The sequence below is a fragment of the Physeter macrocephalus genome, chromosome 14 (genome assembly GCF_002837175.3).
Source record: "Physeter macrocephalus isolate SW-GA chromosome 14, ASM283717v5, whole genome shotgun sequence".
NCBI classification, from domain to species: domain Eukaryota; kingdom Metazoa; phylum Chordata; class Mammalia; order Artiodactyla; family Physeteridae; genus Physeter; species Physeter macrocephalus.
This window is the reverse complement of record NC_041227.1, coordinates 50,093,223-50,109,688: the sequence shown is the minus strand read 5'-3', so window position 1 is coordinate 50,109,688 and position 16,466 is coordinate 50,093,223. Positions and strand designations below refer to the sequence as shown.

Genomic DNA, 16,466 nt, shown 5'->3' with positions numbered 1-16,466 from the left:
CTGAAAGCCACTGCTCTATGGAGAGGAGACCCAGGGATGACAGGGAATGCTGCCTCAGTCGTGTCGTGATCCCAAATCTCTGCGTTGACACCTGGACTGAAGCGAAAGCTGCTCCTCTCCTGGACACATGCTGATATCAGGGATAAGGGTCCCTCCCGAAGCCTTGCCACTGTCACCTGCTGCTGCTACTTGGACTTTCCCTTTTTTTTTTTTTTTTTTTTGCGGTATGCGGGCCTCTCACTGTTGTGGCCTCTCCCATTGCGGAGCACAGACTCCGGATGCATAGGCTCAGCGGCCATGGCTCACAGGCCTAGCTGCTCTGCGGCATGTGGGATCTTCCCGGACCGGGGCACGAACCCGTGTCCCCTGCATCAGCAGGCGGACTCTCAACCACTGTGCCACCAGGGAAGCCCTGGACTTTCCCTTTTACTTAAACTAAATTTAGAGTCTTCTGTTAGCTGGTACCCCCTAGAAGGGGGTGTGAACCTGAAGGCCGGTAGTGCCCCAACTAGCCCTTGGGAAATCAGCACCATTACCCTTCTAGTTTTTGTTAATTAAAGAGGAAATGCTGAGCTATGGGTGGGGAACTCCTCAGCCTTGTACACAGGCCATCATGACTTCCTCTGTGATCACAGAGGGCAAGGCTGACCACGGAGATGTCACAGCGGTAGAGCCTGTGTCCCTCAGTCTGAGTACCCACAGAGCCGAGCCTCAGAGGACAAACCCACACAACATGGTGACAACGAGAGGCAGACACTTACGTCCTTGGCAGCAGACAATCTGATGGGGGAGGGGAATGGCCCACAGTGCATGTGGCACTCTGACCACCTGGAAATTACCTGGCAGACTCTGCGGGATGTGGGTAGACACGGCAGCGTGTGGGAGAGGCGCTGCGCGAGGCGGGCTGGAGTGCAAGCCAGCCAGGAGACCTGAGAGGAAACAGGAAGGGAGAGAAGAACAAAGCACACACATTGAAGACAGGAGTGGAAAGCAGCCTCGGTGCTCCAGAGCCCCAGGCGACCTACTGCACCGGTTCTGGATGGAAATCCCAAGGGGGTGGCTCAGCAGGGTCCCCGGGAAGGCTGCCCACGGTCATACACCAGACAAACACAGGAACCCAGCACATGACAACAGAACCTGTGGGTCACACAGAGGCACTGGGGCACCTTCTTTACCTCCAGTGTGGGGAGGAAGGAGACACTTACTGTGGCCGAGGCCGTGGTGGAACGTCCCAGGGGCAGGGCCTGTGACGATGGCATCCTTGGAGACCCCTGCTTTAGCGGAGGAGTCAGCACTAAAGGAGATTACGTGGAGGGGGAGCTGGGAGATAATCCCCAAGGGGTTCGAGTTCAAGGCCCCAGGCAGCTTTGCACTGCCTGCCTTGTAGGATGAAGACAGTAGATTTAAGGGTGAGGAGCTGGTCAGCAGCACAGCCCCACTCGTTCCTTTCTGGGGAGGAAGCACACAAAGGGATCAGCACTCCAGCCCCATCCAGAGCTCACTCACAAACCAAACCTTAACGTTACCATACCTGGGGGGACACATGCACGTCAGCAACCCCTTGTGAAGGAACCCCCTCCACTGTAGCCCCAAAGGGAGGAGGAAGACAGTCTCTGAACTGCAATGGAAAGGGCTCCCAGAACAGAGTTCATTTTAAAAAGCAGGTGTTAAATATGCCTTCCTTGTACAAGAAAGAAAGGGAAGGATACCCACAAATATAAGTATATAGGAATATGTGTATGTGTATACTTATATATCCATAAAACATACACACACACACATTTTTAAGTATTAATCTTTGTTTTTAGAAAGAAACAGGAAAAACCTGGAAACTAAGGAACAGTTACAGGGGGTGTAGGAGGAGGGCACAGACAAGCGAAACTTTGCTCAACACACCTTTCTATAGTTCTGTCCTTTGCAACCACGTGGTTGTCTTATATATTGGAAAAATGGAGAAAAAAATAAGCTCGCTCTCATTTCCCCAACCTGCATCCAAACTTGTAATCACCTACAGGCAAACCTCATTAACTACTGGACTCTGTCAAATCGCCTTTGTCTGACCTACAGAGTCTTTCCAAACCCAATCAAAGGATCATTCTTAGAAGGTACTGATCTTCCTAGGGCATGAATATCTCCACATAACTAATGATCTGACAGACAGTATGCATTTCATTTACTTGCTTGGAGAGATGGACAGGCAGGAGGCTATGAAAGGAAAGTTTTCTAGCTCATTCCATGCCATCCAGATCCATAGCCTCCCTGCAAACATGGTGCTGACCAGTCCTTTCCCTCCACTCGTCCTCCCAAGGAGAAGTTTCAGGCTCTCCTGGGAGTCCTGCCACCCCAAAAGTAGAAACCTGGAATCAGGAAGCCTGGTCCTCCTTCCAATTTCCGGGCTCTGTTCCTACCTGACCTTCAGCGTCAGATCTCACTCTCTGACCAGAGCAAGGCCAGCAGCCCTGCCCACAAGGCCCACGAGGGGAGGGCTGCTTCAAGATACTCACTGGCAAGGAGGTAGACGATGTCACGCTGCTCACCGCACTGGGCTTCAGGGAGGAGGTCAGTAACTTGGCCACTCCCTGGGTTCCCCCACTAGAATCTCCATTTGGACCACCTGGAGGGGCCACCAGGGTCAACTTCTGGGAAATAGATGGTTTTTTCACTGCAGAGCCTGGGATGGGTCGGCTGGCAGACTGTCCTGTGGAGGGAGGCTGCACAGCAGGGAGCAGGTTCCCAGAAGCAGAGCTCTGGACTGGTGCTCCTCCAGAGGAAGAGCTGCCAGAAGAAACCCCGTGCTTGGAGATAGAGCCGGCAAAGGGACTGTTCTTGTAAGATGACCCTGAAGAGCTGGCTGAGTGCTGTTTTGCTGGATGGCTCAGGGGAGTGGAGGACAAGGCTGGGGTCTTATGAGAGCTGCTGCTGGAGGGTGGTGTGCCTCCTGAAGACACTGGCGTGGAAGGATGGAAGCTCTGGCTTTTGGTAGCTGTCTTGACGAGCTGGAGGAGGGAACGGTGACACTGAGGGGAGGCAGGCTTTGGGCCCTGAAGCTTATTGACAAACGGAGCTGGGGGGGTGAAGCTCTTCTGCTGTTGAGCGCCTGCATGAAAGACTTTGACCTGGGGGCTGGGCACAGGAGCTCCTGCCTGGGGTGCGTGAGACGTCCGTGGCAAACTGTGGTGCTTTGCTTTGGACTGCTGCACTTCTGGCAGGCCCTTGCTGAGGGTAGCCTGACAGGACAGTTCTTTGTAGCCAGAACTCTCTGTTTTTTTCTCCTGAGAGGACTGCCCCAGTGCCAGAGCCTGTTCAGCCAGAAAATTGAGGGGTGACTGCAGAGAGCTAGAGGGTGGTGGGGCAGAAGAAGGGCTGGGCTTCGGAAAGTTCCTTTTTTCTTCCGTACATAAAACACCTGCGACTTTCTCTGCAGGCACTTTTGAGGGTGCAGGCAGTGTGAACTCAGAGCTCCCACTGGCTCTGCTGTTCAGTGCAGCCAGTTCCTTGGACACAGCCTCCAACGAGGAGGCCGAATTACGGATCAAGTCTCCATCCAACGAGTCCTCCACGTTGATAGGAGCAGGATTAGCAAGGCTGCCAGATGCCTGGGACGAGAGCTCCCTGTTTGCAGCCCCAATGCTCAGGCCTCCTCCCAGGTGTTCTGAAGGCAAAGCAAGGGGGCTGCCAATCTGGCCTGATGGGACAGAAACCTTTTTATCAGGCTTAGTCGATGATTCCTAAAGGAAAGCAGAAAGGCCGATGTTTATAAATGTCCGAAGATGCCAACACTGGCCCTGCTGACAAGACATACGCATGAGAATACAAGACAAAGCAGCGGGTTTTCCTGTGTGATCACAAAGCCAGGGAAGAAAGGAGCAGGTGCCAGGCATGCGTGAACTTGGAAATGCCGCAACCCTGCCACCCTCTGCCCACACCTGGGGCTGGGGCTGGGCTGACCCAGGCACACACACACACCTCCACAGGGAAACTCTTCGCTCTGTTTCTGAAAAACTACAAGACTTGAGCAAAGAGATGTTCTCCCTATTGGCCCTCACACTACCTCAGTGCTCCTAGCCACAATCAGAAAATGACATGGGGCAGGGGAACTGCCTTAGTTTTCTTTCCCTCCTTGGTTTCCCTGGCACCTGTCTCCTCCATGGGCTCAGGAATGGGGTCTGTCCTGTCACTCCCACTTCCCGAGCACTTGGTGCAGTGAGTCTTAAGGATGTTGGAGGAGCTCAACAGACTCTTAGGAATAACTGATCTGCATGCTTGTTCCCTCCGACTGTTCAGGTATGGTGAAGTGCACTACAAAGCCTCAAGAACTGGCAAGAATTTTGGTGAAATGGCAATTTTTATTACATTGAGATCTCTGCCACATCAAAGTCATCTCACAGTCTCTAGTTTCCAACTGTCGCACTCCCCTCCGCGTCTGCTGGTCAACTGGAAAAAGCCTCCCGCCCTGCCCGGTGCAGATCCAGGCTCACCTCCTCTTCACTAGGATGGTGCTCTTACATAAGAGATTAGGACAATTCACACTTGTGACACTTTCACATTTGCAAGGGCTCATCACTCCTCAGAGGGCTGTCAGGAGGACCTCACCTGACCCCGCAACGACCCCAGGAACCGGCCAGGTGAGTGCTGTTTCCTAGAACTGGGGCTGAAGGGCACTAGAGGCCCGACTCAGGTCTCTGCCCTGCTGACCCCAGGCCACTCCTGTGGGCCAGGCTGCCTCTTGGTACAACCTAATCCCAAAAAGCTATCCCCACAAGACCAGCAAAGTTCAATGAGCTGCCAGGAGCATGGATGCAGAGAGATGAGAAAAGATGACATGTGACCTGGGCAGGCTGACTCACCTTCACCTTCATTTTGGAAGAGGCCATTACTTTCTTCTTGGCCCTGTTCAAAGGAATGAACAGAGAAAATGTTCAGGGGAGATCCACAAAAGAGATAAAAATGCCAGTAGTCCTGACAAGTGAAAACACTGAGACACTCACAGGATTGACGTCAGGTGCCCGTGGCCTCGTCTGCTCTCCTTAAACAGAGTCCTGGAACAAACAGAGAACACTGGGAAGTCTGCACAAGCCCCCTGAAAGCAGACTCTGCTTCCAGAGCCTTGTCACCTCCCTAGTACTCAGTGGCTGTCACTCATTAAATGTCACTGGGCTGGTGAGAGGGCCTTAGTAGCTGCACTGGCCACCTGAAAGCCAAGGAGCTAGAATTCACCAAAACAAGCTATGGGTCTGCCCCCAAACCTCTCACAGTGATTTTTCCCTAAAGCCAGGAGCACTTTCCTTACTGCCTATTCTCATCCCTCTCCAAAAGTAAAAATGTGAAGTGACCCATGGCATTATCTTTTCCCAGAGAAACAACAGAAATTTCTTTATGCCCTCCCCTATGTACCTTCAGGAGTCCAATCTATAAGTGACAAGAGCAATTCTATTTAAAGGGACACTGAGACAAGAAAAGGCCTGCCCAACCAAGAACACTCACTAGCTCCAAGGGGAGGGTCCTGGGAACACGGCTGAGCAAGAAGCACCAGGAATGGTCTGCCCACCTGGACAACACTACACTGGCAGAATCCATCTGACGGAACTATTCTGTAACTCTAGAGGATGTTCAAGGCTTACAACTTCCAGGGGAAGACTTAGATGAGTAAACTGTGGTTAATTTCAGGTCTCAACACAGTAGCAGCTGCCCATGCCCCACCCAGCGGCCTGTGCAGGTGTTCCTGGAGCAGCTTGCACACAGCTTGTGGAAACAAGCGTGGGCAAAAAGGACCCTGGTCTCCAAAGATGAGGGATCTGTGCTCTTTTGGCTGATCACTGCTTCTGATCACAGAGGTGGGAAGTGCACACAGCTGTTGTTGTCGCACCTCAGGCTGAAGTGACTGCCAGGGGATTTAAAGGGCTGGCACCATCTTTTAACCTCCTTCTTTTTCTGATTTTCCCCTTTCTGGTGTCAGACATTAAAGAAAAAAAAAAAACAAAAAACTACCTACATGGGAAAAATTAGAAAGTGACTGCGTGTGCGTGTACCAGCAAAAAGCTCAGAAATGACCTAAGAGTAACACATTAAGTTCACACATCAGGCTGATCCTCAACATAGTGACAGCCTACAACAACAACAACAACAACAACCACCAACGAGCAAAAACAGTATATAAAAAAAAGCAATCCCTATGGAAGCGGGAGAATCTGATTTCCAGAGTTACCACAATATTAGATTCAAATGTCTGGTGTTCAACAAAAAATCACAAGGCACACAAACAAACAGGAAATATGGCCTGTTCAAAGGAAAAAAACCAAATCAACAGAAACTGTCCCTGAAAAAGACCAAATGGCAGCATGGAGCAACTAAGCCTGTGTGCCAAAACTGCTGAGCCTGTGCTCTAGAGCCCGTGAGCCACACTACAGAGGCTGCGTGCTGCAACTACTGAAGCCCACGTGCCTAGAGCCCGTGCTCTGCAACACAAGAAGCCCCAGCAATGAGAAGCCCGCACACCGCAATGAAGAGTAGCCCCCACTTTCCACAACTAGAGAAAGCCCCCGCGCAGCAACGAAGACCCAATGCAGCCAAAAATAAATAAATAAAATTAATTGATCTAAAAAAAAAAAAAAAAAGACCAAATGGCAAATACACTAGACAAAAACAACTGTATTAAAGATGCTCAAAGAACTAAAGGAAGATGTGGAGAATGTCAAGAAAATAACATGTGAACAAAATGGAAATATCCATAAAGAGACGGGAAACCTGAAAAGAGACCAAAAAGAAACTCTGGGGCTTCCCTGGTGGCACAGTGGTTGAGAGTCCGCCTGCCGATGCAGGGGACACGGGTTCGTGCCCCAGTCCAGGAAGATCCCACATGCCGTGGAGCGGCTAGGCCCATGAGCCATGGCTGCTGAGCCTGCACATCCGGAGCCTGTGCTCCACAACGGGAGAGGCCACAACAGTGAGAGGCCCACGTTCTGCAAAAAAAAAAAAAAAAAAGAAAGAAAAAAAAATTCTAGAGCTGAAAAGTACAGTAACTGAAGTGAAAAATTCAGTAGAGGGGACTTCCCTGGTGGTCCAGTGGTAAAGAATCCACCTTCCAATGCAGGGGACGCAGGTTTGATCCCTGATCAGGGAACTAAGATCCCACATCCCACATGCCACGGGGCAACTAAGGCTGCGTGCCACAACTAATGAGCATGCAAGCCGCAACTGGAGAGCCCGCGTGCCGCAACTACAGAGCCCATGCGCTCTGGAGCCTGTGCGCCACAAACAGAGAGCCTGTGTGCTGCAACTACTGAGCCTGCTCGCCACAACTAGAGAGAAGCCCGTGGTGCATCAAAGATCCCATGTACCACAAAGAAGAGCCCACGTGCTGCAACTAAGACCCAATGCAGCCAAAAATAAAATAAATAAAACAAATAAATATTTTTTAAAAAATTCAGGGCTTCCCTGGTGGCGCAGTGGTTAAGAATCCGCCTACCAATGCAAGGGACACAGGTTCGAGCCCTGGTCCAGGAAGATCCCACATGCCACAGAGCAACTAAGCCCATGCACCACAACTACTGAGCCTGCACTCTAGAGCCCGTGAGCCACAACTACTGAGCCCACACGCCTAGAGCCTGTGCTCCGCAACAAGAGGAGCCACTGCAGTGAGAAGCCTGCACACCGCAACAAAAGAGTAGCCCCCGCTCAACACAACTAGAGAAAACCCACGCACAGCAACGAAGACCCAACGCAGCCAAAAATAAATAAATTAATTAATTAGCAAAAAAACTTCAGTAGAGAGATTCAAAGGCAGTTTTGAGCAGGCAGAAAAAAGAAACAGTGAACGTGAAACAGGACGATGAAGATTATCGAGTTTGAGGAACAGAAAGAAGACTGAAGAAAAGTGAACAGAGTCAAGGGAACTGTGGGACAGCATCAAGCAGACAAGAACACACCAGCACAGCGTGGACGTCCCAGAAGGAGGACAGAGAAAGGGGCACAGAGAATAGTGAAGAAATAATGGCTGAAAACTTTCCAAATGTGAAAACAAACAATGTAAGTGTAAATACATGAATATAAACATCCAAGAAACTTAAAGAACTCCAAGTAAGATGAACTCAAAGAGACCCACACCAAAACACATGATAATCACTTTCAAAAGCCAGAGGCAAAGAGAGAATATTGAAAGCACCCAGATATTATTGAATCATCACACACAAGGGATCCTCAACAAGATTATCAACAGACTTCTCATCAGAAACTCTGAAGACCAAGAGACAGTGGGCTGATATATTCAAAGTACTAAAAGAAAAATACTGTCAATCAAGAATCCTATATCTGACAAAACTGACCTTCAAGAGTGCGGGAGATAAAATCAACTATACTTCAATTTTTAAAAAAGTGGGGGGGCTCCCCTGGTGGCGCAGTGGTTGAGAGTCCGCCTGCCGATGCAGAGGACACTGGTTCGTGCCCCGGTCCGGGAAGATCCCACATGCCGCGGAGCGGCTGGGCCCATGAGCCATGACTGCTGAGCCTGCGCGTCCGGAGCCTGTGCTCGCAACGGGAGAGGCCACAACTCTGAGAGGCCCGCGTACCGCAAAAAAAAAAGTGGGGGACAAATTAAGACATTCCCAGATAGATAAAAGCTGAAGGAGTTCATGATCAAAAACTTACCCTGGAGGGCTTCCCTGGTGGCGCAGTGGTTAAGAATCTGCCTGCCAATGCAGGGGACAGGGGTTTGAGCCCTGGTCCGGGAAGATCCCACATGCCATGGAGCAACTATGCCTGTGCGCCACAACTACTGAGCCTGCGCTCTACAGCCCACAAGCCACAACTACTGAGCCTACGTGCCACATCTATTGAAGCCCACGTACCTAGAGCCCGTGCTCCGCAACAAGAGAAGCGATCGCAATGAGGAGCCTGCACACCGCAAGGAAGAGTGGCCCCCGCTCACCACTAGAAAAAGCCCGCGTGCAGCAACGAAGACCCAACACAGCCAAAAGTAAAAATAAATAAAATAAATAAATTTATTTAAAAAAAAAAAAACTTACCCTGTAAGAAATGCTCAAGAGTCCTAAAGGTGAAATGAAAGGACACCAGACAGCACCTCAAAGCTACATGCACAAAGATCTCAAAAAGGTGAATACATGACCATTAGAAAAGCTAGTGTTATAACAACAATGGTTTGTAACCACACTTTTTGTTTTCTACATCATTTAAGAGACTAACACATTTAAAGAAAAAAAATTAGTTTAAGGGACTTCCCTGGTGGTACAGTGGTTAAGAATCTACCTTCCAGGGCTTCCCTGGTGGCACAGTGGTTGAGAGTCCGCCTGCCGATGCAGGGGACACGGGTTACCTTCCAGTGGAGGGGACACAGGTTCGATCCCTGGTGGGGGAACTAAGATCCCACATGCCACAGGGCAACTAAGCCAGCGCGCTGCAACTACTGAGCCCATGCGCCTCAACCAGACAGCCCGCGTGCCACAAACTACAGAGCCCACGTGCTCTGGAGCCTGCGTGCCACAACTAGAGAGAAGCCCACACGCCGCAACTAGAGAGACGCCCTCATGCTGCAACAAAGAGCCCGCAGACCGCAACAAAACATCCCGTGTGCCGCAACTAAGACCCGACGCAGCCAAGAAATAAAATAAATATTTTGTTTAAAAAAAATTAGTTTAAAAGCTATCATTACTGTAACTTTGGTTTGTAACTCCAAATCTTGTCTTCTACAAAACTTAGCAGGCATTTAAAAAACTATTAGTTTGGGCTTCCGTGGTGGCACAGTGGTTGAGAGTCTGCCTGCCGAGGCAGGGGACACGGGTTCGTGCCCCGGTCCGGGAAGATCCCACATGCCGCGGAGCAGCTGGGCCCGTGAGCCATGGCCGCTGAGCCTGCGCGTCCGGAGCCTGTGCTCTGCAATGGGAGAGGCCACAGCAGTGAGAGGCCTGCGTACCGCAAAAAAAAAAAAACTATTAGTTTATGTTTTGGGGCACACAATGTATAAAAATGCACTTTTTTTTTTTTTTTTTTGCGGACCGGGGCACGAACCCGTGTCCCCTGCATCGGCAGGCGGACTCTCAACCACTGTGCCACCAGGGAAGCCCCTAAAAATGTACTTTTGTGACAGCAGCAGAGCTGTTAAGGGGGCAGAGTTTTTGTATGTTGATCAACTTACAGAAATAAGTCCCTTCTTATCAGTAATTACTTTAAATGTAAATGATTCAACACTCCAATCAAAAGACAGGGACTGGCAGAATAGATAAAATGCATGATCTAACTATATGCTATCTACAAGAGCCAAAGACCTGGGACTTCCCTGGTGGTGCAGTGGTTAAAAATCCACCTGCCCATGCAGGAAACACGGGTTCGATCCCTAGTCCAGGAAGATCCCACATGCCATGGAGCGACTAAGCCCGTGGGCCACAACTACTGAGCCTGCACTCTAGAGCCCACGCGCCACAACTACTGAGCCCACACACCTCAACTACTGAAGCCCACACACTAGGGCCCGTGTGCCGCAACTAATAAGCCTGCATGCCGCAACTACTAAGCCCACATGCTGCAACTACTGAAGCCCATGCACCTCATAAGAGAAGCCACCGCAGTGAGAAGCCTGCACACTGCAACCAAGACTAGCCCCTGCTCCCCACAACTAGAGAAAGCCTATGTGCAGCAATGAAGACCCAACGCAGCCAAAAAAAAAAAAAAAAAGAGCCAAAGACCTGAGATCCAAAGACAAGAACAGATTATAAGTAAAAGGATGGAAAAAGATACTCCATGCAAATAATAACCACGAGAACAGAGGTGGCTATTTTAATATCAGACAAAGTAGACTTTAAATCAAGAAAGATTACAAAAGATAAAGAAGAATATTATATATTAATAAGTTCAATATAGCAAGAAGATATAACAATTATAAACATTCATGCACCTGACAGACCATTAAAATACAATATATGAAGCAAAAACTGACGGAACTGAAGGCAGAAATAAACAGTTCTACAATAAAAGCTGGACAGATACAGACAGATACAGAACATTCTACCCAACAACAATTAGCACACACATTCTCAAGTGCACATGGGACATTTCCCAGCATAAACCACATGTTAGGCCACAAATGAACTCTCAGTAGATTTTAAAAGATAGCTATCCACAGAGAAATCAGCTCGGTGCTTTGTGACCACCTAGAGGGGTGGGATAGGGAGGGTGGGAGGGAGATGCAAGAGGGAGAGGATATGGGGATATTTGTATACATATAGCTGATTCACTTTGTTATACAGCAGACACTAACACAACATTGTAAAGCAATTATACTCCAATAAAGATGTTAAAAAATAAATAAATAAATAAATAAGATAGCTATCATAAAAAGTATCTTCTCTGTCCACAATGGGATGAAGTTAGAAATCAGTAACAAAAGGAAAACTGGAAAACTAACAAAATTGTGAGAAAAAAACCAAATGGCAGATACACTAGACAAAAACAACTTTTAAGAACACACTTTTAAACAATCAATGGATCAAAGAAGAAATCACAAGGAAAATTAGAAAATACTTAAAAGACAAATGACAATGAGAACACAACATACTAAAACCTATGGGACAAAGTGAAAAGTGGTGATAAGGGGAAATTTAGGGACTTCCCTGGTGGCACAGTGGTTAAGAATCCACCTGCCAATGCAGGGGACACAGGTTCAAGCCCTGGTGCAGGAAGATCCCATATGCCACGGAGCAACTAAGCCTGTGTGCCACAACTGCAACTACTGAAGCCCATGCACCTCACAAGAGAAGCCACCGCAGTGAGAAGCCTGCACACTGCAACCAAGAGTAGCCCCTGCTCACATCTAGAAAAAGCCTACGTGCAGCAATGAAGACCCAACGCAGCCAAAAAAAAAAAAGAGCCAAAGACCTGAGATCCAAAGACAAGAACAGATTAAAAGGATGGAAAAAGATACTCCATGCAAATAATAACCACGAGAACAGAGGTGGCTATTTTAATATCAGACAAAGTAGACTTTAAATCAAGAAAGGTTACAAAAGCCCACATGCCACAACTACTGAAGCCTGCACACCTAGAGCCTGTGCTCCGCCAACAAGAGAAGCCACCACAATGAGAAGCCCACGCACTGCAATGAAGAGTAACCCCTGCTCGCCACAATTAGAGAAAAAGCCCATGCGCAGCAACGAAGACCCAATGCAGCCAAAAATTAATTAATTAATTAATTTTAAAAAGAAACAAGAAAGGTCTCAAATCAACAACCTAACTTACAACTTAAGGAAGTGGAAAAAGAAGAACTAAACCTAAAGCTAGCAGAATGAAGGATATAATAAAGATTAAAGCAGAAATAAGCAAAATAGAGAATAAACAATAAACATAGTTATAGGTCTATTCAGATTTGCTATTTCTTTGTGATTTAGTCTTGGTAAGTTTTGTGTTTCTAGGAACTTGTCCATTTTATCTAGGTTGAAAGACACTATCCATAGAGTAAAAATGCAACCCACAGAACAGAGAAATATTTGGTAATTATGTATCTGATAAGGGATTAATATCCAGAATATATAGGGAACTCCTAAAACTCAACCATAAAAAAACAAGCAAACCAATTAGAAAATGGGCAAAGGACTTGAATAGACATTTCTCCAAAGAAGATATACAAATGTCCAGTAAGTACATGAAAAGATGCTCAACATCACTAATCGTTAGCAAAGCGCAAATCCAAACTACAAGACACTACCTCATACCCATTAGGATGGCTACTACCAAAAAAACAGAAAAAAGTATTGGTGAGGATGTGGAGAAATTGGAACCCTGTGCACTGGTGGTGGGAATGTAAAAAGATAACAGCTGCTATGAAAAACATTATGGTGAGGCCTCAAAAAATTAAACACAACATCACCATATGATCCAGTAATTCCAGTTCTGGGTATATATGTAAAAGAACTGAAAGCAGGGTCTCGAAGAGGTATTTGTATGCCCATGTTCATAGCAGCATTATTCACAATAGCTTAAATGTGGAAGCAACACAAGTACTGTCAACAGATGAATGGGTAAGCAAAGCGTATACATACAGTGGAACATTATTCAGCTTTAAAAAGGAAGAACATTCTGACACATGCTGTAACATGGATGAACTCTGAGGACATTATGCTAAGTGGAGTAAGCCAGACACAAAGACAAACACTTTGTATAATTCCACTTATATGAGGTACTTAAAGTAGTCAAAATCATAGAAACAGAAGAATGGTGGCTGCCAGCGTCTGTGGGGAGAGGGAAATGTGGAGTTAGTGTTTAATGGGTACAGAGTTTCAGTTTTACAAGATGAAAAAAGTGATGGAGATGATGGTGGTGATGGTTGCATACCAATCTGAGTGTATTTAATAGCACTGAACTGTGCACTTAAAGATGCCAAACTTGGGCTTCCCTGGTGGCGCAGTGGTTGAGAGTCCGCCTGCAGATGCAGGGGACATGGGTTCATGCCCCAGTCCGGGAAGATCCCACATGCCGCAGAGTGGCTGGGCCCGTGAGCCATGGCCGCTGAGCCTGCGTGTCCGGAGCCTGATGCTCAGGGGACATGGGTTCATGCCCCAGTCCGGGAAGATCCCACATGCCGCAGAGTGGCTGGGCCCGTGAGCCATGGCCGCTGAGCCTGCGTGTCCGGAGCCTGATGCTAAACTTACATTAAGTGTATTTTACCACCAAAAAAAAAAAGAAATTTTTTTTTCTAAAGAACACTAGTTGCAGGTAACTTTCTCTGTGTATTGCAGACATAGTCCATTTGTGGGAAGCTATATAACACAAAGTAGCCTGTGAGGAAAGTCTGGCACTTAACTCTAAGAAGTAGTCACCCCTGCCAGTTGCAAATAAGAATTCTGTTCAGAACATTAAAATGTTCCCAACACAAATCTGTCTCTCAACTTCTTCTAGTAGGAGCCATTATCTCAGAAAAGGGCAGATTGAAGTAGGATGAACATACAGCCAACTTTGAACTGAAGTGGGATAAAGAATGACAAAGACAAAACCCCAAAGATACCTTCCCTCTTCTAAGGGAGACGGAGAAGCCCCCAGTCACTCAGGTGAAATCAGAGTCGAGTCCACTAGCCGGTGACTCTCTGAGGGTGGGGCTCTGGGGCCTGGTGCAAAAGAATCACTAAGACATCTCTTTACCGCAAGAACGCTCCACCCTATGGTCACACTGACCACAATGGCTGCTCGCGGGCCCTCACCTGGCCTGCATCCAGCCTTTGGGCCAGAGAGGTTTGACCTCAGCATCCAGAAACGCCTTCACGTAGTCCTCCCAGGATTGGGCCTTGTTCCTCTCCAGGTCATAGCTCTCCAGTTTGATCTTCACCACCTGACAGAGTAGCTCCCTGAAGAGTGGGAAGAAGTCAGAACCTTTAAACTACCCCAAATGCTTCTTCAAGGTTTCAATCATGTGCTTTCAGCAGCCCTGATTAAAGTAAATGATTCTAACCTTCATTAGAAATACGGGAACATGCTCAGACACCGGCCCCACAAACCCTCCACTGAGGCAAGGTCCCAGTTTGGGCACACCTGATTTCATCATTCCACTGGAATTTCTTCCGGGGTCCCATTATCCTCCTGCCCCCCTTTTCTTCATCTTCTTCCTCATCAGAACAAACCCGTTCTCTCTGCTCCTTGTCTTTCTCCTCTTCCAGCATCCTAGGAGGTAGAAAGAATTAGGGGGGACTCTAAGGTCACTGCAGAACTGCTTCCTTCTGCCCAGCATCTCCCCCCACCACCCAGGACTTCTAAGAAAAGGTCAGAATGCTGAAGGGAGTGATGGGACACACTTACTTAGCGACCTTGGCTTGCGTGTGTGCCTGGCATTCATCCTGGTACTTGGTCATCTGTTCTGGCATTGCCCTGCCAATGGCTTCCTTAAGCTTCTGGAGAGGCTCCTTCAGACGCCCCCCCTGAGGAGAGCAGGACATATCGTAAGTCTGGTTTATGCATCACTTCTTACACTGAGCACACACTATAGGAATAATCGCACGGAGGCAGCGCAGCAGCAGATGTGGCATCTGTGAAGACTCCATCACCCACTCCGCTGCGCCCCGAAGCCAAGGGGCTCCACTGCAAAGTCACCCACCTGTTCACAGAGGTGAAGTTTTCGTGCGCGCTTGACCAAGGTGTCTTTGCTGCAGGGCAGGAAGGAAGCAAGGTAGGCATATACCCCGGAACGGGTCTGGCTGCTCAGCTCCCGGGTCTGCGCCTCTATGCTGAAGAACAGAGCAGAGTTACTCACCACAGCTCCTTTCGTCTGCAGGAGCCAAGAGCAGGCCAAGCCTTATCTCGCCTGTCACAGTGTAACTGAGCAGCCAGCACAATAGACCTCCAGCAGTCACCAGACCCAATAAACTTGCCTAGGTAGAGTGGGTCAAGGCTCTCAGGTCAAAGACAAGACCAAGTCAAAGGTGTCAAGAAAACAGAGCCCAAAAGAACAAGGTCTGAATTTCTGAGTTTCATAAACAAAGAAAACATAAATGCTTTCAAACTGGAAGGTAACTGAGTTACTTGGGGTCGACAGGAAATACTTTCCAGCACATTTTCTTTTTCCATTTCCAAGTTCTGTCCCTGACTAGGTGGTCAGGGAAATCCTCATCCCTCCAGCATCCCCATCTAGATGAGCAGAACACAGTCTGTCTTCAATCCCTTGAGTTCTCTGTATCTGGCACGCTCCAGGAGACAAACTCCTCATCTGTGCTGACTCTCAGGTGCTCCCTGACCCAAGTGGCCAGTCTCCATCCTGACCAGGCAAGGTCCTTTGCTAGAATATTCCCTAGTCTTGACAACTGTTCTTACATGTGCAAAATCCTCAGCTGTTGAGCAATAAGCTTCCTCTGCTACATGAGGCAACCAGGAGAGAAGGTGGCAAAGCTGGAGGGCCAGGTACAAAGAATCTGGCTTGGATTTATACACGTGGAGTTTTTTTTTTTTTTTGCTTTTTAATCTAATTCATATAGTGTGATGTCTCAGAGGTTCGGGTGTTTGTTAGACGGGCTACGGGATGATGAGCACTGGCCTTGGGAGCAAAAGTGAGAATAAGAGGAGAATGACCAGGTATGCTGAGGAGTGCCCCAGGAGGGCAGGGCCTTGTCTGCACCAAGCTGTCTCTTACTTTTCCCAGAGATGGGCAAGCAACGCCTTTCTCTCTCCTCTCATCTCAAGCTTAGCACAAAATCCTCTTCCAGCACACCATGACTATTACATACAGTGTTCTAATAATGTCTGCTGCCTAAAATTAGTACGGTCTATCATTTCCTAGAGACAAACACTTGATGTCCCCCGCCCCTGACCTTTATTTTTGTATTTATGTATGTATGTATGTATTTTTTGGTCTTGCCTAGTGGCATGCGGGATTTTAGTTCCCCAACCAGGGATCGAACCCCTGCCCTCTGCAGTAGAAGCTCAGAGCCCTAATCACTGGACTGCCAAGGAATTCTCCCCTGACCTTTTTAAAAAGAATAACA

General features: G+C 48.1%; 1 protein-coding gene across 4 annotated transcripts in view; it reads right to left on the bottom strand.

Annotated features, from left to right (window-relative positions):
• UBN1 (ubinuclein 1) overlaps positions 1-16,466 on the bottom strand; it is a 44,330-nt gene that overhangs the window by 9,291 nt on the left and 18,573 nt on the right. For all 4 annotated transcript variants that reach the window (XR_003683270.2, XM_028500068.2, XM_024123320.3 and 1 more), the window contains 9 exons: positions 15,086-15,215; positions 14,791-14,909; positions 14,527-14,655; positions 14,199-14,342; positions 4,989-5,039; positions 4,848-4,890; positions 2,505-3,728; positions 1,206-1,449; positions 840-929 (listed from right to left, as the gene is read on the bottom strand). Coding sequence is in view for 3 of the 4 variants with exons in the window: in XM_028500068.2 (XP_028355869.1) it covers positions 840-929; positions 1,206-1,449; positions 2,505-3,728; positions 4,848-4,890; positions 4,989-5,039; positions 14,199-14,342; positions 14,527-14,655; positions 14,791-14,909; positions 15,086-15,215 (2,174 nt within the window). In the remaining variant the exon portion in view is untranslated. The remainder of the gene's footprint in view (positions 1-839; positions 930-1,205; positions 1,450-2,504; positions 3,729-4,847; positions 4,891-4,988; positions 5,040-14,198; positions 14,343-14,526; positions 14,656-14,790; positions 14,910-15,085; positions 15,216-16,466) is intronic.